The 20,661-nt window shown below is 44.7% G+C and overlaps 2 protein-coding genes across 2 annotated transcripts; both read right to left on the minus strand.

Annotated features, from left to right (window-relative positions):
• Positions 1-1,032: 1,032 nt before the first annotated feature.
• On the minus strand, positions 1,033-3,904 carry LOC106642834 (phenoloxidase 1-like). The gene is made up of 8 exons (XM_023389284.2): positions 3,803-3,904; positions 3,325-3,517; positions 3,030-3,253; positions 2,681-2,883; positions 2,179-2,599; positions 1,662-2,118; positions 1,336-1,574; positions 1,033-1,257 (listed from the first exon to the last, which is right to left on the minus strand). Exons 1-8 carry the CDS (start codon positions 3,902-3,904, stop codon positions 1,033-1,035), a joined length of 2,064 nt encoding a protein of 687 aa, XP_023245052.2.
• Positions 3,905-4,994: 1,090 nt separating this feature from the next.
• Positions 4,995-13,965, minus strand: LOC106642835 (somatomedin-B and thrombospondin type-1 domain-containing protein-like). The gene is made up of 6 exons (XM_014357725.2): positions 13,657-13,965; positions 13,301-13,575; positions 10,285-10,482; positions 10,084-10,162; positions 6,503-6,573; positions 4,995-5,486 (listed from the first exon to the last, which is right to left on the minus strand). Exons 2-6 carry the CDS (start codon positions 13,545-13,547, stop codon positions 5,266-5,268), a joined length of 816 nt encoding a protein of 271 aa, XP_014213211.2. The 5' UTR covers positions 13,548-13,575; positions 13,657-13,965; the 3' UTR covers positions 4,995-5,265.
• Between the last annotated feature and the right edge of the window lie 6,696 nt (positions 13,966-20,661).

Genomic DNA, 20,661 nt, shown 5'->3' on the forward strand with positions numbered 1-20,661 from the left:
TTTCATTTTAATTTAAAACCAATAATTTAAAAAATTTACTGCTTGAAAATTCGAATTTTCCTACCTTAAAAAACTAGGGGTCTCGTATTAAAGCTCGTTTGTGCGAGATATGATTGATACAGACTAATCACGCAATTTTTAGATATGAATTTTTATTGTATTTTTAAAAAGATATAAGAAATATTACTCCTTTGTAGCTCAGCAAGTTGCAAATAATAAGAATGGTGGATTTCAAAAATATATATGATTTTTTTGTTTGTTGCTACAGGTAACTGCTTTACATTACCATCATTGTGTGATGACAAAAAAATAAAATAAAATAACAATACAATAAAAATAAAATAAGAATTTGAATGACGAGGAAAATAATCTTATTTGAAGGTAGAATATAAATTAAAGTAGTTTTTAAAAAAAAATTATAAGTATTCCAACTCTGCGAAAAAAATTGAATTAAATAAGCATTTGATCAATCTCCGTGGGTAAGCGTGCGAAGCGTGAAAAGTAAAACGTGATGTGTTTATTGATTGTTTAGATTATTTTTGAAGTTTTAAAATAATTTATTATTCAATGCATTTCAAGTAGTATTTAAAGATGAAGTTAGGAATTCTTCAGAATTAATTGAAAATAAATTAAAATACCCAAATCGTGTATAAAAAATATTTTAACAACAAGATCATTCTTAATTCTCCATGGTTTTTTAAGAACAAGATAATATTATAATTTATAGATCCAATCTTGAGTAAACTCAGCGAGAGTAGCGATAAGTTGAAGGGGGATAATTGATTAAATAAACGGTATTGTATAGCATATTAAAATTTATTAAACCAGATGGTACAATCACGTGTAACTTCATAGTACATGTTAAACTTACAAGATTGGTTATGTAATCGGGGAGAAGAATTATCCTTCTCGAGGCGTGTGAATAAAGAAATATCGATATTACGAGACTTTGCTGGTTGTATTTTATTTTGATAACATATGTAAGCTTATTCTACAGCGTCTTCGCGATGATGAATAACCAACGATCTCGATTCACTGACGGAAAGTAGTTCTCCTGGGCCTGATATCTTCGGAAAATCTGACGGTAATTTGTTGCACTTGCATATTGGGAGTCAAAAGATCGGCCAGCATCGAAACGCCCGGCCGTCCTATCCGATCGAACGGGAAGCCCATCGGACGAACATCGGGATACTTGAGGTCCCTCAGGCCGCAGTAGCTGACACCGTCGCGGCAGCCAGTCGGGTCGGGCTGATTCACCTGTTGGAATAAAGTCCCCACCAAATATACTGCCGATCTTTGAAATCGTAGGAGAAAAAAAAAAGAAAAGAAATGTACCCTGTCAAATTCGTAATCGGTTATCATGACGAACAGATCGATGGGGAACCCCTGCTTGGTGCCCTTCGGCACGAGCATGTGCTGGGGCCAGCCACAGCTGCAAAAGTTGAACTGATCGAAAGCCTGCAAGTTCGACGGACTCGGCCGGTTTTCCTCCAGATTACGGAACGTCGCCTCGAATGGAATCGTTATAGCCGAATCGACCGAATTTCTCACTATCGTATTTTGCCCCTTTTTCACTGCAACAAGCAATAAAAAAAAAAACAATTCATTTTCTGAAACGAATCGACCAACTATACATGACGAATAAAAAAAAAAAAACGCACGCTTAGCGATGAACTTGTCCATCTCAATCATCAAGATCCTCTGGTCGTTGTAGCTAAAGTGACTGCCCGCCTCGTCGAACTTGGGGGCGAGGAAGACGCGCACCGTCCCGACCAGCTCCCTGTTGTTCGTGTTGTTGACGACGATGTTGTACTGGAAATCCTCGTGGTTGAGGTGCTGTAGCCGAGCCATTATCGAGCCCCGCGGGGTAAAGTCCAGTCCCCGGGAGAGATCGACGTCGCTCTTGACCCAGTGGGTGTTGAGGGTGTTGGGGTTGATTCCCGGCGTACTGATCCGCACGTTCGTCACCGATATACCGGGAAAAACCAGCTGCTGGGCAGTGTAGGGCGGCAAACTGTCCTTGAACTCGCCGAACAGCCCGTCGATGAAGGCGTGCCAACGATAGAACACGGGGTCCCGCATCGCCGTCGTCGCGTCCCCCATCACCCCAAACGACTCCTGTGGCACAAAGGGTCGAAAAAATTCTCACCTATTCTCGAACGAATCATACACACTTACCAAAAACCGGTTGTCCGGATCGTGGCACAGCGAGAGGGCCATGTGGCCCAGGTTGTGCATGTCACCGTAGTACACGGGGTCGGGGCTGAGCACCGGACTGGCCTCGATGATGTTGCCGAGGACATCGATGCCCGTGACCTCGTCCAACTGTACGACACCACCATCGGCTTTGCGAGCCGTTTTCGTGTGTATGGCCTCCATTATACGGTCCCTGTAGCGCTCGAGGTCCGACAAGTCAAACCTCAGCCGGTCGACTTTGCGATTAACGTCGGCGAGGACGAAGCCGGCCGGTCTCGCCGGCCAAGCCCGCCCGGCCACCATCTGGTCCAGCTTCGGGAAGTACGCCTCGGGTATGGGCTCCCGGAGGTTCGTCATGCGACGCGCTCGTGGCAGATTGTTGCACAGCCGCTCGATGTTGTACCTGCGCGTAATTCATTGGTTTTTAAGTACCCCCTCCCTCATTTAGAGAGTGAAACGAGCATGTATACGAGGGTTTCGTCACCTGGACATGATTTGCCGGTGCATGTAGTAGAAGAGCTCGCCGCGCCTGTCCTTGTCGACGACGACGCGGGGACCCTCGTACGGATAAACGAGGTGCCAATGCCAATGGTGGAGGTTGATGCCCACATCCTCGCGCCAGTAGGCGACTCGGTGCTCGGGATCTACGTCCGTCGCTGTGAAATCCAAGGGGATCTCGATGGCGTTCTAAAAGGTGCAATGGGTGGTATAGGCCGCGTTTTGAAACTTTAGGGAATTACGAAGCTGTGGATCCTCTGTTCTTCCAACCCGTTTACTCGGTAAACTGTTGTGGAAAACAGACCGTTCCAATGAGAAAAATCGAATGAACGTACGCGTTGGCCGGCCGGTATGACGTTGGCTTCCTCCTTGGCTCGATGGAAGACGGAGCCGTCGATGTACTTGTCGGGGAAGATTTCGCTGAGCGTAGGTATCATCAGGTTCCTGGTGTCGGGCCGATGGAGGATGGCCACGGACAGCGAGTAGACGAACATCTGGGCGTTGACGCGGTCGCGAGTGTAGGCCGCCAGTGACATCAAGTCCTCGACGGTGCGCATTCCTTTGGTTGACGGGACGCGGTGGACAATGAGTGGGTGATTTTTTTATATTCCTAAGTATGATGGTACGCACCCATGAAGAGTTCCGTCAGCCGGCTGGACATTTTTCGATGCGAAGGGATGAAGAGCGAAAAAGTGTCGCGCCGACTCAGCTCGAGGGGCACGCTCAGGTCGGGGATGGTTATCTGCTTTATCGGGACCGAGGAGAGTGACTCCTCGCCGAAGCGGTTTAAGATTCTCTGCGCTACTGGCTGGTACCTGTCGGGCTACGTTGAAAATAATCGAACGAAATGAAAAATAATCATCAGATAAAATTTAACCAAAATGACTCAGTCTAATGTTTTAATAGTTTCATTTTTTAGTCCGAATCAATTGTGAGCACACCTTGCACACGCACAGAGGCACTAATGTTTGTCCCTTTCATGCCTCAAACTAATTTTTCAAAAAAAAGCCAAGTTGATTGATTATTGTTAAAAACAAAAAATAATAAGATCAAGATGTTACAAAAATTGTTAGTCGGTTGAAAAATGAAAGTCAATCGATTGTATTACCAAATAGTTGGATGGAATGTCGAAAGTGACTTTTTTTTCTCCCTTTGGCACGTACACAGGCTCGTAGGGCCGGTCAAACATGTATAAAAGATTCCTCTCCATTTTTCCAAACGTATCTCTTTACCTATTGTTTTCCACCGTACACAACGTGTAAGTACTTGCAGCTTTGATTACATTCGAAGCAACGGCAGTGCAACGTCGAGGCACCGATCGACGAAACGAACAACGACTAACCTTCGCTCGTGCAAGCTCTTATATGCAACGTTTTTGTGCAACTTTTGTGGTTTTCGGAATCCAGATGACACATGCACTTGATAATTTGTGCATCGCAACAATTATTCCGCTCCAAGCACGACCACACCTTCCTGTTGTTTTCTTTTTTCCACTAGTATGCACTTTCATTCACGCGACTCATTCGATGCTCTTGTTTATGCCCAACACCTCGTTTCCCAGAGATAACAAGGACGAACGTGCGATAAATTTTCTTCCCCCACCCCCCTTCCATCGGGCTTGGCTTGTACTGTTTGCGCAGGGATTAGGTACTCGACGCCCCGTGAATTAGCGTATCATTAGTCTTTCCGAGGAGAGACAAACGTCCCATGCATGCACGAACAAAAGAAAAAAAAGGCATGCTCTTGACTTTTTTCACCCCTTTGCTGTAAATTCTCCGATTAACCCCAGAGTTGTGTTAAATGGATGCAAAATAAATAAAAAAAGTTCATTTTTATTAGCTGCCAGAAATCTTAAGCGAAAAAACATGGTGCAACGGCAATCCATCGGAGAGCGAAAATCCTGCTCATCAGCGCTGGGAGACATCCCCTCGACGATGTCCTTACGATGAAGGCATAAAAGTATAGAGCTCCTCCGGGCTTGGCATTGTTCGATGTCACGGATGCTACGAGAGAGGAGGTCCTTCTTCTAGACAATGGAGAAAAAAAAAAAACTCATCGGGGAAATGGAACAGGGGCGATAAGGATCATCAGGCGTTTGCTGAGAAGTACGAAAAACTGCGGGAGGAGAAGGAGAAAAAGGAAGGAAGGGGAAACAGAAGGGACGGCTTGATTGCAATTATCGATCTCGACTTGGATAAAGGTCATCCTGTACACTATAATGCATTTGTTGGTTGAGCTCATCGTGAAAGTGAAAATAAACAAGTTCGCGGGTGGATGTAAAATGCTTGGACCATATTTATTATTGACAAATATCATCTGTTTCTTACAATAAATCTCGCCACGAGACAATACATCGATATTGCATACCTGAAATATATTATATATATATATTTAAGTTCGTCTTTTATGCTTTCCGATCTTACACACAAAAAGGGGGAAGAGGAAAGACGAAGCCCGCGTAATCGATCAAACACCAGCAGCACTTGGACAATGGCACTTTAGTCTCTCTCTCTCTCTCTTTATATCCCACGGTTGGTGTGAGAGCGTCTCGAGGTACGCGGGTCTTTTTTATTAAAGGAAGGTGAGCACGGGCCCTCCACCGCAGACGAGAGAGCTGCAGTCGTTCCTGGCCGGTGCGTACAGGTCGGCCATCCACTTGCCACGGCAGGGCCGGCCGGTCGACGAGTTGGTCATCTCCCACCTGCCGATACCCCCGAAACTCGAGCTCCGGCCGTACAAGTGGCACGACGAGCCCGTTGCCTCGTCCCTGCACCACACGCACACTCGCGAGCCTGCAATCGAATGATACTATTGTATTTCACTTTATACATATTGGAAATAATAAGTCAATAATAATGGTAACTGTGGGGTAATCAATTTATAACGTTTTTTTTTTTTTTTTTTTTTTTGTTGCCTATAAGCATACCTGCTTCCTAATTAAATGTAAGACAATTTACTTTTACTCTGTCTTTCTTGATAGAGCACCCGATTGCCAACCAACAGGTACAATAGTTTAGTTTCACCCCCGATAAAATAACACAATGAAAGTGAAGGGTTTATTTGGGTTTTATCAGAGGAAGAGTTGACGTTGCGTCGTGTAGCAATAATAAAGTACGCGAATGCTCCATAGCGAGGGACACCCCCAGTGTCACCCCCCCCCCTCGAGCCAGTAATTTCCTCCGCCACTGAGCGGAAGTCGCCGACTGTAGACGGAGCGAGTTCCCGAGTCGATATTATGTCTAAGTGCAGCTCGCAAAGGTTGAAGGCTACACGCGGAGAAGTACCTCGCGAGCGTCTCTCGCTTCTCCATATAGGCGCGCATAATGTGTGCGTTGCCAAACTACGCCGGAACTGAAGGCTTTTACAAATGATACCCGCGTATATATTATATGAATCCCTCTGTCTTTCCTCGTTTTGGCACACCATGGTGATCTCAACGCGATGGAAATGAAACGGCTTCCGCATTTACTCACTACTCGACTCCCGTTTTCTCTCGTTCGGTTTCATGTACCGCACCTACACTCACTAGTGTTATATACCTTTGTTGCTTGCATCCAAAGAAACAGGTGTGTCCTAATCTATGTATAAATTTTCGGGCTCGATCGAGATGTAAAATAATAATAATATATCTTTGGCAGGGTCGTTTGATCCTTTATTCTACTCTGTGTATGGCTGTCAAGTGGAGGGGTCGGCAAAGATGAAAGGGGATGAGAGTGGGAAACTCCAGAGGGTCTTGGGACAATTCCGTGCTCAAATTAAATGGAGGGAGTCGGGAACTCAAAAGGAATCTCGGGCGGCTGGTACTCACCTTCGTGGAAGGACTCGAGTCTTCTGCGGCAGTCCCTTGAGATTTTCAATATTGTGAAGGCGACGCAGTATCTGCAAGGAAGAAGAAACGATAAGTTTAATATCCCTTTGATTGTACGTATCGATCGGGCTGAGCTTGCGGAAGGGGCGAAAATTCGGGATATTTGGTTTTTTTCAGTCGCGTCCGTTGTACGGGGGGGGGGGTGAATCCTTTTGAGCTCAAATTTCAAGCCCCGTTGGGTGTCACTGTACGCGCGGGTTTTCCGATAAATGGGGGCTTCCAAGCTCAAACGAATGAATCCCGTATAAACTGCCTCGAACCGATCGACCAAAAAATCGCGAGACGGCAAGTAATCGTGAAAAGTGCATTGCCAACAGTCGAGCTTTTTCATCCCCTTTGACAATTTGTTGGGTCCACAAGATTAACAGCGTAAAAAAAACACATCGCAAAGTAACTCGACCACACAATCTCCATAGCCCTTAAAAGTACGAAAAAGAGCAACTATACATCGTAAATCATTCGTAACGCCGCAGTTGGCGTGGGTCGCACCCAAGAGATGCCTCCTTCCTCAAAGCTGTATACACGGAGCTAATTAGGCATGCGTCGATCAATTCCAAATCCCCAGGGCGGTCGAGCTTGTCCTCCGGCCGTTTACAATTCCCACCCCCTCTCTCCCCCAAGCTTATATATATACGCCATCGGGATCGAATAATTATGCAATGTACCAACTCGGCACGGCTCCCGCCTACACAATGCGCTGATTTCACTCTCGTGCAAAGTAGAGCTTCTTCTTTGTCATTCCTCCCCGGCGACTCACACATTTTTCCCTCCCCCGCATTGGCTCTCGGGTAATATAATTATGCATATCCCATTGTACACGAATATTGCAGTCTCGCGTCAAATAAACGCCAGCCACCAGCGCACGCTTTCAAACTCGGAGTAGGTGTATACTTAGATGTTGAGCTGCACGGCTATGATGTTTCCTCCCAATTGCGCTCGCTGTGAATTTTCGGGCGCTGATATCGTTTGAGCTCAATTATCATATACGGTTATGAAATAAATGTTTGGAAACTCAACACCTTGGGTGGAGGGGCCAAACATCTCGAAAAACAATCGGAAGAGTAAAAATACGTTGGACACCCCCCCCCCCCCGTAGAATTGGATTGGGCCATTTGATCGTTTGCCGTCGCGCGTGGGAAAGAAAGAGAGGGGGCTCGTAAATTACACGTGCCTGCATCATGGGTTGAGTTTCAGTGGTACCGACCGGCGCATAAAGTTTGCCCGCAGCCGGAAAAGGCTTTTCCCGGACGATTGCTCCGCGAGGTAAAACGGAGAGGAGGGGAAGCTCCATGGGGGCGATAAAAAAAAAAAAAAAATAAAAAAGAGCCGGTACCCCTTCTCTCTATCTTTTTTCGCTTCCTCCGCCGTCCGCGTTTACGGAGACTCGGCGCGGTTTTTCCTCCTCACCCCTGCATAGACACACGGGCAAAGAACTCGATGAAACGCGAAATTGTATCCGGCCTTATTTTTCCACGCGCGCCATTATAACCATCCGCAACGCTGAGCTCGCTCGCGTCCTTCCTGTCGCGCCCATCGCCGCCCTTTACCGCGACTCCTTCCGCGCGAACAAACACCCGCCGACATATTCGTGTGGTGGAGTCTGTCGTTTTTTCGGATGCCCTCCCGAGCACAGTGTAATCATACGTACGACCTTTTGGACGAGCCGTGCGCCTCCGTTGAACCGTGCTTTATCGCTGCAGGTGTACTCACGCACCACCAAGTTCCAGAGAGCCGAAAATGCGGAGACTGGCGCGGAAAGTTTATGGAGTGTGCGGTCCAACGCGCGACTATACAGCGGAGGGTTCGGAGGGATCCCGAGCTCGGGTGGTGGAACTTGGTATATTTTGGGCACACGCGTTGGAAAGGATATTTAAGTTCGCGTTGCCCGTATACCTGGCACGCGTTTGGCTTTTTCCGTTGTTTGCTCGAAATTGCTCATTTACGGGGCCAAAGGTGTAAGAAGCACTCCACGAGCAGCTGTACACGAGGTGCGGTTTGTAGGAGCGCTCTGGTCAACAGCACGAGCATTTTGTGGCAATTTTCTTTTTCCCACTGTGCAATTTGACTATATTTGTATATATAGCCAAAAAGATGCGCACGTGTTTTACCGTTTCCCAAAACCACTCGTACAGCATCTACGACTGCATGGTCTTTCGAAATACTCCGATCTATGAGAATTCAAAGCTTCCCGGAGTGCCATTAATTGAAACTTTCGCACAAATATACAGGGGACAACGAGTGTTTTCGACGCAGCTGTTTCGTATTGGCCTGCCGTACATACGTATACGTGCTAGCGAGGTTGAGGGTATTCCCGCGACCGCAAGCTCGTCCGCGGACTCTCGGGACAATTGGTTGGGATTGTACCTTCAACTCCGAGCAATTCTCTATTTATTGGCGTGTATATATATATATATATATATATATATATGTGTGTGTGTGTGTGTGTGTGAGTGGAGGAAACCGTATAAAGGAAAGTCCAAACGCCGCGGTACGCGTGTAAGTAGTATGTGCACGAGTTTGGTCAGACGCAATGCATTTTGACGTTTTTTAAGGCAATGAGCTGATTAATAAGCTGTGTACTGTTTAAATTTTCAATCTTTATAAGAATACAGCATATTAAAGCATAAAATATATATCTACACTTTCCAAATAGTGATTATTGACTTTTTTCTTTGTGGTGAAATTTCGCTCTTCCAAGTGGTGTCGCAGTCGATTGCACCATTTGTTGGTTGTATGTACTTATAACTTGTAGAAATATATGTAAACTTCACTACAAAGTAGTCAATACTTACTACTGTAGTAAAAGTTTCATTCATTTAATTAGTTAAATTAGTAATCGTTGGTAGCGTCCAAAAATAATAATTACAGTCTGTCCAATTATTTACGATCTCTTACAGGATTACTGATAAAAATATTTTTAATACGAAATTGTAGTGACTCCAGCGCTATCCAAAGCCTTGCTCACCGAGGAAATAATGCAAATTTTCACCACTTTGAATTTAGAGAGTATAGGTATATTGTATTGTACATATAAGAGCTGAAAAGGTTTCGAAGCAACAAAAGCTCCTATGCAAACAACAGAGGGGATTGTATTTAAATGATGTTTCACTCGGGTATTACAAATATACGCGTATACACAAGGGAAAAAAAAAAACAACCCTGTACATGAAATCTGGAAAAACGGGAGTACCGAACAACGGCAGGATGTGCATGTTTTTCCGTCGAAATGCGCAAGCGCTTGCTACGGCAAACAACCGGTACAGCTGCAGCGCTGTGTCGAGGGATGTAAACACGTGGAGGCTTAGCTGAAGTTGGGGGGAGGGGCTGCATTGCTGATTTGTAAATATTTGATGTCGTTTTCGTGCAAAAGGAGGATGAGAAAGAGCAACAGCAGCTCCGGTGAAAATAGCTCACAACTGCGGTACCAATTTGATTCATTTAAGGTGCAGGTGAAAAAAAAAAGAGGGATAGGGATACGGATGGAGTTACGTAGAGTCGAAAGGGAGAGAAAGTGAACTTACCCCCTGGTAACTTGCGGAGCAACCGAGTTGGGCTCCAAACTAGCCGCTCCAGTGTTTCTGCTCGGCAGGAACCTGGTCTCTGGAAAAATTGCAGTGCACTGTATCAGACGTGGCTCGTTGGCAAAAATTATTATTTTTGTTTGTAAAAAAAAAAAAAAAAAAAAAAATAAATAAATAAATAAAGGAGCAGGGGTGACTCACCTTCAACTCGAAAGTGCCGCGCCCGTCGCCGACAGGCTTCGTAACTCTCGCACTCGTTGCTCTGGTGGGTCTCGGGGCACGGCTGGCCACCATTACGCCCCGGACTCGAGACGAGCCGGCTCCGCGTCCGCCGGCCCTGGCCGCACTTGTTGTCGCACTCGGACCACTCGCTCCAGCCGCTGACGCTGCAGTCCGACACTGCGCGCACGAGCAACGAAAACGAAACAAGACAACGCAATCAGTTAACGCGGTCGAGCGCGAGGGGTAAAATGCATACGCGTGGCAGAGGGAGGGGAGAAAAAAAAAAACTCGCGTGATTGATCGTCACGCAATGCGTCCCTGTCCGGTGCTTGCGATCGACAGCGCGTTTAAATGGTTTTAGAAAAGTAACGCGTGCTCCAGGGAAATTAGTAACACTAGAGTCGTTGCCCAGCTCTACAAATCGACGACGTCTGCGTCTTTGAGCCAAAAGGAGCTTTTTCCCCGTGGCTTCGTTAATTATACGTACTCGACAAGTCATTCGGCTATGGGGCTTGGAAACTCGATGGTAGTTTTTCCCCCACGCCCACCCCATCGTCTTTGGCTGCGAAAGTCTTTTGAGCGAGTGGGTGCGCGCACTTACTCTGTTTGACATAAACTCGTGCAGTTTTCAAAAGGTATGCATTTCAAAGCTCAGAGGAGTCGGAACTTTGGTCCCAAAGCTCTCGCAGCTTCGGATGATTTATTACTCTGTACACCGCGTCAATGATTTCATTCAACGGTAGAAAAGGTGCGAAACTTTTTTTTTTTTTACAATAGTACGTCGATCCAGGCATCGATTCATCGGTACCTATAATATACTCCCAAGTGGCCACCCGGAATCACAGAGGTAGAGCCGTGCAGTTGAAGCCGACGAGGTCCCAAACCTATACTCCGATGACAAGCGCCTCCCAGTGTCATTAATTTTGCGAGAGCACGCGCGCGGGAGCCCCACCACTACGGCCGGATCGTTAATTACCTCAAAGACGCGTATACATATACATACTCGAGCCGAGCGCATACGTGCGGTAGAAGAGTGGTATATATATATACATAGGGTGCATAAGACTCGGGGTTCTGCAGTTGCACTCGTACACGTACAATAAAACGCGCGTGGCGCGGAGCGAACTCTAATTTACAGACGATAAAGTTTCGCGTGTGGAGCTGCTTCGAGAGAAAAATTTAGCCGAAGAGTCGTCGTATACCTGTTTTCTTTTGGTTGCGAAGAAACAATTCTTTTTTTTTTCTTTTTTTTTCCATCACCGAAATACGTTGGCTTCCCGTATAGCTATTGTTGAGTGCCGGGTCTATCCGAATCCATTGAGGCGGCCAGAAGCGTTACCATCGCTTTGATTGCGTACTTGCGTCACGAGAGGACGAGAGGATCGTTTTTGTTTTTTTTTCCTTCCCCTTATCGCGACATCCATTGTTCGAGCGGTAATGTATATACTTTTGGTCGATCGGTTTTCGCTCGAAATACAAGAGCTCGGCTGCGCGTGGCCCTCGTAGGGGTAGTTTACCCACGTACGTGAGCGATGGAAAGAAAAAAAAAAAGAACAATTGCCTTTGAAAATTTATAGCGTTTGAGGGTCAGTGACGGGGATTTTACTGACGGAGCTTTTTTTAATTACGATGTATAGGTCGAGTTCCGTGAGAGGTACGGATAATTGTTATCCTTCATAATGACGATACGAGAGCTTCGGAAGAAGGATACTCCGTAAAAGAGGTTTTTGTTTCAACTTTGTGTATTTTCACGAGAGTTGAAAAAAAAAAAAAAAAACCTTCCCTCGTTTTAACTTTGGTTCGAGAATATTTGTCTTTGAAAACTAGGAGGATTCGCTAAAAGGTGATTGCGGATGATCAATTTTGCACAAGGGGTTCATCGCTTGCGAATGAGAGAGAACTCGGTGTACTACCAAGTTATCCGCAGCTCTCGTAACTTTCGAGCGAACGAGCGGTAATGATAACGTACTATGCAATATTCAAAAAGCCATTAGACTTCAAACGGCTGCAGTTTTTTAATGGCGTATGCTTTGCCATACCGTATGCCATAGTTGCCGGAAGAAAGTCCGAAAATTCGCGTTTTACGTCGAAAATTAAAGCTTTGCCCAATAGCAGGTTGGTACATGATGAGTAATACTCAAGTATTCGATTTGTCAAAAAGTGTGGTAATTACACAGATATTAAAAGACATACTCAGAAAAGCCTCTAAAAATATTTTAATAAAAAAAAAATTAGCGTAATAGCTCGAAATAACTGATTGATGTAAGCTACCCATCGGCTGATAAAACTTATTATTTTTACTCTGACGGAAAAAAAAAAAAAAAAAAAAAAATGGTTTGCAAAAGGAAGCAGCCTCACACGTGATGTAGGATAGATAGCCTTTGACTCGACGAGGGGCGTGCAGTGCAAATAAATCCCCGGAAATCTCCGGTGCCGACGGGCACTACTTACTTAAGCCATTACACGAGGAGCGCGGTCATTCGCGCATTTTTCACGATTCAAGGGGTAAGAGCTGCGCGAAAAAAAAAAGAGAGGGGGTGAAACTGCACACTGTATATAAATGCACTTTGGTGATAAACTGGCGGGGTGAGCTTTTTTTTTTTTTTTGTTTTCATGGGTGAGATATTTTTTCCGCAAATTAGCCGCGGGGCCATTTTTCGAGGCCAACCCTCGGGAGTAAAGTCTTTTATTAGCCCCCCACGTTTATCGTCGCGTGCTTTCTCCCCCAAGCTTTTCGTAGACGCGCGGCTTTTTCATTTTTCCTTGTCGAGCGATCGTCCAATTACCGCGACGAAACTTTTGTTGTTTGTATGTATTTTCAACACCGTGTTGGGCGCGTTTGTTTTCGTCAGCAGTTTTAATTAACGCACGCGTACGCACGTTATTTTTCGAAACGGGCGTGTATTTGTAAAAAAAAAAAAAAAAAAAAAAAAAAAAAAAAAAAAAAAAAAAAAAAAAAAGAAAATCGATCAGCCATGGCAGAGCAGCATTTTACCTGTGCAGGTCTCGTTAAAGTCGTCGCAGCAATCGCCGAGCCTGAGGCAGGCGTGATCGCAGTAGCAGGGCTTGTCACGGGGGCCCTCGATTATCGCGTTCGGCGAGGCTTTCTGGATGACGCAGCCAGAGTCCCGGCCCTGACAGCACAGCTTGGCGGCCCTGCAGCTGCCACCGGCGCACGTCCCTACGAGGCACGAGGTAACAGCTATCAGTGCCAACAGCCCGATGTCCTTTTGATTTTTCATCCTCTGTGCGCTACGTCTCTGGCTGGGGCTAGAAATCATTCATCATCGGGAATCCCCTTTTTTAAAGCCAACGTAGTTGGAAATCATCAGAAGACAAAGTATAAGTAACCTTTATTTTTTCATTCATCCGCAGTTTGGTCCTCTTTGAGGTTCGTATGATTTTGCCTGGCCTTTTCACTCGTTTCTTCCATACTCACTTTTAATGTTCGTTAGGTCGCACTTTGCGTATAAAAAGGACGAAAAGGAGTTTCTTCTTCACTTGTACCGCATACTGAGATCGATTTATAATAGGTATGCTAGAACTGGTACATTGACCATTTGATCAGCCCAACAATGGTTCAGTCGCTAGAGCTGAGTACCGGCAGCTATGAAAGTAGTGTCGAATCTCGAGGTACTTGACGTGCACTTCTGTGTAAGAAGGAAACAATAAAGCAAGTGATTCTAGAATTAAGAGACGTTACAAGTGTTGAAATTTAGTAATTCTTTTATCTGATGAAATACTATGGATACCTTTTTTTTTATATAAAATGATAAACTCATGATCAGTTTGAATACAATATCGAGATCTAAAAAGGATTTACCAAGTTTTTATTTACTGTCACTGAGCAATCCACCGCTTGAATAAAAATAAATTCATATGCTCTCTCTCTCTCTCTCTGGTAAATATTTTCTTTTAAATAAAAGTTGATTGGCGTAAATGCTTCATTTAATTGTTCAATAAATTTTATAAAATATTTTTTTCGATCGACCAAACTTTTTTCAAATCAAAATAAAATACAGAACAAAACGAGGATAAAGAAATGTTTACTGATTCATAGAATTGGGTCGCTCAGTGTACTATTTCCATATGATGTATTTGAAATTTCGAGTCAATCGAAGCTTACAGTAAAAAACAATACGAGAAAACTGAAAAAATCTCCCCACATCCCTGCACCGTCTCTATATCGACTCGTGTGCACCTTCGGATACTCTCGAGTAATGTACTTAATTTTTTTTTTTTTTTTTTTGCCAAGAACCCAGTTCAAAATCTAGACAACCAGCGTCACTTGACCCGGCGCGGATGCCACGGACAAACAGGTTTATCGGCGATCGCACGCGACTACGATCGTCACCGGCGCTTCCGGCACTCGTGAACCAACCAAGAGAAAAGCTCCATCCACCCAATTACATGATACGCGGGAGAGGGGCTCGTACAGGCGCTGCCTAATTGCCGTATCCCCGAACCGTAAATTTAGGCCCGTCTCAGATGTATCCGGCTCTTTGTCGTCCCCCCATTGTGTTCGCGGTGTACCCTCACGGATTGACCAACCTCTACGCGGCAATGGCGTGCTATAAACCGTTAATTTATACACATCGGGCAGGGGGCCATTTGGATTTTGTCGGGTCGTCCAACAACGGAGGTGAAATATAAATGTCTATATTCGTACACGTGAGTTACGTAAGGAGCACCAGCTATGTGCGGATAACCGACCAAACGGACCCGTGACATTCGCGACTTGACAAAAAAAAAATAATCTCGATTCTGTGTAAAATATTCCAGCCCAGGCGAATGATGAGAAAAAAAAAATTTTTTTTTAAACAGTGTCTTACTCATTCCACGTGCTCAAGAGCCGATAAGCCGAGTTCCGGTGGTCGGTCGGTGATTAAAAATCCGCGGTGCCCGTACGTAAAAATACAATGACACCTCGACCGCACTCAAGAACCGCAGCCGCACTCGTGTACCTAACCGCAGCTGCGATCAAACGAAAAAACGAAAAAACAAAAAGAGGATCACCTTACAAGTGCACGCATGTGTGCAACCGAGAAAAGCTTAGACGCGCGCGTCTCGAGCCGGCAACGTCCTGGATTCGACTAAACGTTCTCGCGATACATCCCCTCTCGCTAGCACCCCCCGCCTATATATATATACGTATATGGCAAAAGTGCGGAGTATACCGTAAGAAGCTGCGCGCAGCACGCGGACTCTGGCACAGACTGATGATCGGGGGGTTTATAGTGGCGGGGGTGCATACAGCGCATGCCCTTTCGCGTACGCGCGCGCAGAACTACGTACACCCCCCCATCAGCCAATATTTTCCTTTTCTATTGTGTTTCGAAAATGGCTCAAACTTGCGACTTTTAAACGAGTTTACTTTGGCATGTACCTGTGTTCGTTCGTTCGATGCATAGACAAATATCTTTGGTGTGCGACACCATACGAGTACACGATAATGGTATGCGAGACGAGTATGGATTATTCAAAGTACATGATAAACTCAAAGTGGCATCTAGTCGACCTATACCATCACTACCCCTCAACAACAACAACAGAGGCAAAACAGCGGTAGCTGCATTATCGTGAACTTTTCGTAGGAATAATTAATGGTGGCGAGTGCCGGCCAAACAGGGCCAGTCGATAAAACGCCAACCCAAATGTATATTTTAGCGAGAGGATACCTCGTCCGTCTCGGGTCTTGTGCGTCCTCCGCGAACAAAAGACTCGCTCAATCTCGCTGGAGTCCGTACCACAGGGAGCACGACTGGAATTTTTCGGCGGCTCGGTTTTTCAATGCAACGACCCCGAAGCAAAGCACAAAAGCAATCGGCATCGTTGTTATTGCATTTCGTCCGCTCGTGCGAGCTTTATTTAATTTCCTCCTGGTGTACACCAAACAATGGGGGGGAGACGTCCTGTTGTCGTGTACGAATACCTTTTGCTTTCTACTTCTCTCGCGATACTTTTCTTTTTTTTTTTTTTTTTTTTTTTTTTTTTACACCTTTGTGGGGGACGAGCTTACCGATACGGGATGTAATTTCAACTCTCCGGACAAGCACGTCAAAGACAGGTGGAAGAGAGTGCGAGAGAAATTATACGAGTATGAGACTCTTCGTGGCGCGCCCGTCAAAGTTGCCAGTATACCACTTGAGAGTCCGTTTAAGTTGAGATGGAGTCGTTCGCCGGGAAGCACGCAAGTTTGACTTTGAGTGGATTTTACAGGTAAAGCTTGCAGCCTTTTCTCAGGGATCACCGATCATCCATCTGTCGTGGACTGTATTTGAGAAGATACGTTAACTAGTTTTTTTTACATGGTAAATTAAAACGTGAGGCTGCAACTTTTTTTTTTTTTTTCAATTAGTGAGGATTTTTGTTTCGTGTCAACTATGCAAATTACAAATTACAAATCCGATGCTTACCCCCATGTACACAAGAAAAAAAAAAACGAACAATCCCCGAAAGTTCACGAATAGCCGAAGAAAGCCATTTTCAGGGAAAATACCCGACTGAGAACGTAATTCGTGACTGTGAGAAATGACTTTGGCGTTCCCGAGTTGGTGTTGGTAAATTGCAAAATTCGCCTGTATTTGCATTCGCTAATTCATTGCGCGATGCTTTTACTTTTCCCATTTTCTTTCGCGAGCTCCTCGGCAATTGAAATCGCTGCGGTCTATACATGTGTCCTACGAACCGCAAAACGAATTTAAAGTGCTGTTTAGCTCGCGATCGTCGTATATACATATAGAGCAGAGGCGTAAAAATTACCATGAAAATAAGAAACACCCAACCGATTTTCATGCATTGTAATATTGACGCTCGGGAGCAAAAATGTACAACCGATCGCGAGCAATTTTTACCGATTCCATTTGAGGTCTATTGTCCCGGTCCGAATCGAATCTCCCCCCGAAACTCGATCACCGAGAGATTAAAAACGTTTTTCCTGTATCCTATGAGGAAACTAAAGCATTCTTCCTTCCTGCGCAAAAGTAGAGCTTGCGGAATCTTTGGCATAGAAATACCGCAGAGAGAGGGAGACGTAGCTTATCCGGAGATCGAAGCCTCGCCCCGGAGGGATCGGATGTAGCTTATATGTGCCTTGGCCAACGTAAAATCTGTCTATGCAACATTTTAAATTTCTGTATCTCTATCACCCCCAAAAAGCCACTCCGGAGAAGCTAAATACCGATGATCAATAATTCTCGGACCGAATCCACCATATCATGCAGGAATCGGTGCTTAAACCGGACCGGACAAAAGCTCAAATTAATTCGGCGAGCGAGCTTGCGCCGGAAAACGGAAGGCCCTACATCGACAGCAACAGCCGCTCCTTCCGCCGACCATTCGTATAGATATACGTATCGGTTAAACAACTACCAGGCGTACTGTAACATTATCTCGGACAATATCTTGTACCTTACCATCCGATTAACTTATTTGCTCGATACAAGTTCGGAGTCGTGCAGCTTCGCGTTTTGACCCCACAGCTGAAGCTGTAATAGCGTTGACCCGATTTTATGTTCCAATGCTTACCGATTTTCGTTCACTTCGCACTCGAATGATCGGTAGCTCTTTGAAAGCGTTGAGCTGAAAAATCCTGTTCGGGCGATAAGTGAATCCCTTTCGATGATTTCAGGTTTTGTTCGCGTCTACGAAAAATACTCCCACGTGACACGGGAGAGCGAACCTCTCACCCACGGGGCGGGGATGCGTAAGGTCGACAGGGTAAAAACCCTCGCATCTCGTACGTACACTTATGTACATGTGCGGGGCAAGGATGAACACCGGTTTCTCTCTCAAGCGCGTTCTTTATTCCTTGTGCAGCTCGTCCGAGTGAATCCTCCCTTCATTCTTCTTCTCTCCTGTGAATACTTGTCTCGGCCCATTGTGCAGGTTTGAAAATCTGCGGGTCTCTCGACGGGCCGAAAGAAAGACATTTTGTATCCCCTACGTAGAAAACCTATTGATGCGCATTGATTAAAAACTGAAATAATAGTAGTACTTAGTATCAACAAAATGTTCCAAGAGTAAAATTATACGTGCCTCAATGACTAAACCCCCTCGATTTCGGCAAACACAAAATAAATTTGGCAAATAAACGTGGAAAGAGGCACAGAAGTCGAGGATGACTGGCGAGATCGCTCGCGGAACTCTTAGCCGTCATGAATAATGCACAAGCGGGAACATCTCACTCCACGCGCAAATAGAATTTGGTGGTGGTTCGCCTCCTCCTCCTCCATCGTGCGATCCCATCTTCTTGTGCACGCGTAAACTCTACGTGTGTTTGTGTACACGCTATCTTGGATATACTTAGGTGTGTACATATACAAGAGGCGAACTGACGAAGGGATGGGGTAGCGCTTCCTCCTTACACGGCCTCCGTCTCCGCCTCTTCTCCATATTTATATACACTTGCACATTTTCCCCTTTCTTTTTTTCTTAGAGAGACTCTATACACGTGTACGCGTAAACACGCCCATCAACTTATACTCTCTCGGGTATGGGGGCACTATCGAGCGCTCGAACGATGTTGCTCCTCCAACCCCCTCTGGCACGTCGATTTCTTTTCATTTTACTGCTACAGCTGTTTGATATTAAATCGGTTTTGCTGCTTTCATCCGAGATTGCGATGCGTAAGGGTTCGTTACAGGAGCTGCTCAGTGTTTTCTATGCTCTCCCGGATGTGTACATCCGCTACTAGAGCCATGAAAAGTTCATCAGCCCTTATTCCGCCCCGTGAGCGCGTGATTTGCCGGCGAATTTGTTTTTCTCCGAGGATGAAGCATTTTCTCGACAAGGCGTGTAAAATTAATATTATTCACCAATAAGTACGTGATTTCAGAGATGCGCAGCGAGAAAATCAATGTACACGCAAGTGAGTCGGAGTTCTACCTATACCTACTTGTTTAATGACAATCGTAATGTTTGTAAAGATCCGTTAGACGACGAGCCTCGAGTAAAAAACCTGCAATCGAACAGGTCACCACTGCCTGCTGGTGTATAGGTGTATTGTGCGCTTAATTACAGGAGCTTCAGCGAAAAGTGCCACGGGAACGCAATTTGTCGACCCCGCAGTGGTTATTCAATTTTTCACCGCGACCCGATGCTCCCTTTTTCTCGATCCCCCTGGCTTTTCTTTGCCCACCTACACTCCTCCGCCACCGCGAATAATCAAGATTCTCCTTCGAGCCTCTAATGCCTTTTACTTTGCACTCTGCTCGTCCTAGTTTCCCTTTGCCCGTCGATATTCGATTCCAGCTCGAGATCTCCTTATCTTTCTTTTTTCGAGCTGGCCAGTGACACATGGCACAAAAGTTTTATTAAAAAAAAGGTACACTCGATTGAGAACTAGGGGGTTTTTGGGTGGGTGTCTTTTGTAGGAAAAATCAAATTTTTTAATTGAAAACAATTCAGAGGTCTTCATTTGTCAAGCCAAGGAGAACCTAATCATTATTATTTTCCGAATATGAGTCGTGACAAGTGATTAATTTTCGATGCGTCAAAATTCCGATAAGTATTGTTCATAGAAATATTAAACCTATTATCGCTGTAGCTCATTTCGAAATTGTAATCGGAAAAAAATTATACTTATATCATGTCGTCAATCCAAATAATCTAATTTGCGTGTTCCATTTAGAATTTTTACTTTTCTGTAAAAAAAAACTCGCCCAGTAACCTTATCTTCACGCAAATATTTTTCTACGAGTGATAATATTACAAAAAAAAAAAAATAATGTCAACTTATCAAAACAGTTGGACCTGACTCCATAAATCCATACTTTTTTTAATGCTGTGCTTTTTAGTTGTAAGCAAAGGTATAAAGGGATGACGAAAAAAAAACACTACTAACTCTCAGTCAAAGCGAATTTGTGAGTCACACTACTTTAATTTTGCGGATTAAAAATGCAAGTGAGCCTTCGGACTAAAATTTGTAAATTAGTTTTATCAGCCATAGTCATCGCGTGTAAATAATTAAACAGATTTTTCCATCAGTAGTACAACTTGCTCATTAGTCTGGAACTAAATTAACAGGTTTTCAAGTTTTTAATGCTTGTACGAATAAACTGGAGCTTCCAACGGTCCAACTTAAATATTCATAAACTTTGTAAAATCAATTAGCGACCGAAGAGCAAATGAACCGTACACTTCTAACTTTGAATACATCAAATTAACTAAACGATATGTATACATTGGCATATTTGACCACTTGCCGTATGAATATTAATTTAAGCTCGTGGGAATTAATTATTATTTGTTGCACAACCCGATTACCATGTGCATCACATACCTACGTGCGCGAGATACATCATCCTTGATGCATAATACGTGTTTCATAATTGACGATGACCATTACGAATCATA

Source organism: Copidosoma floridanum, unplaced genomic scaffold (genome assembly GCF_036245765.1).
Source record: "Copidosoma floridanum isolate Cflo_tuat_1 unplaced genomic scaffold, Cflo_Japanese_pri ptg000007l, whole genome shotgun sequence".
NCBI classification, from domain to species: Eukaryota; Metazoa; Arthropoda; class Insecta; order Hymenoptera; family Encyrtidae; genus Copidosoma; species Copidosoma floridanum.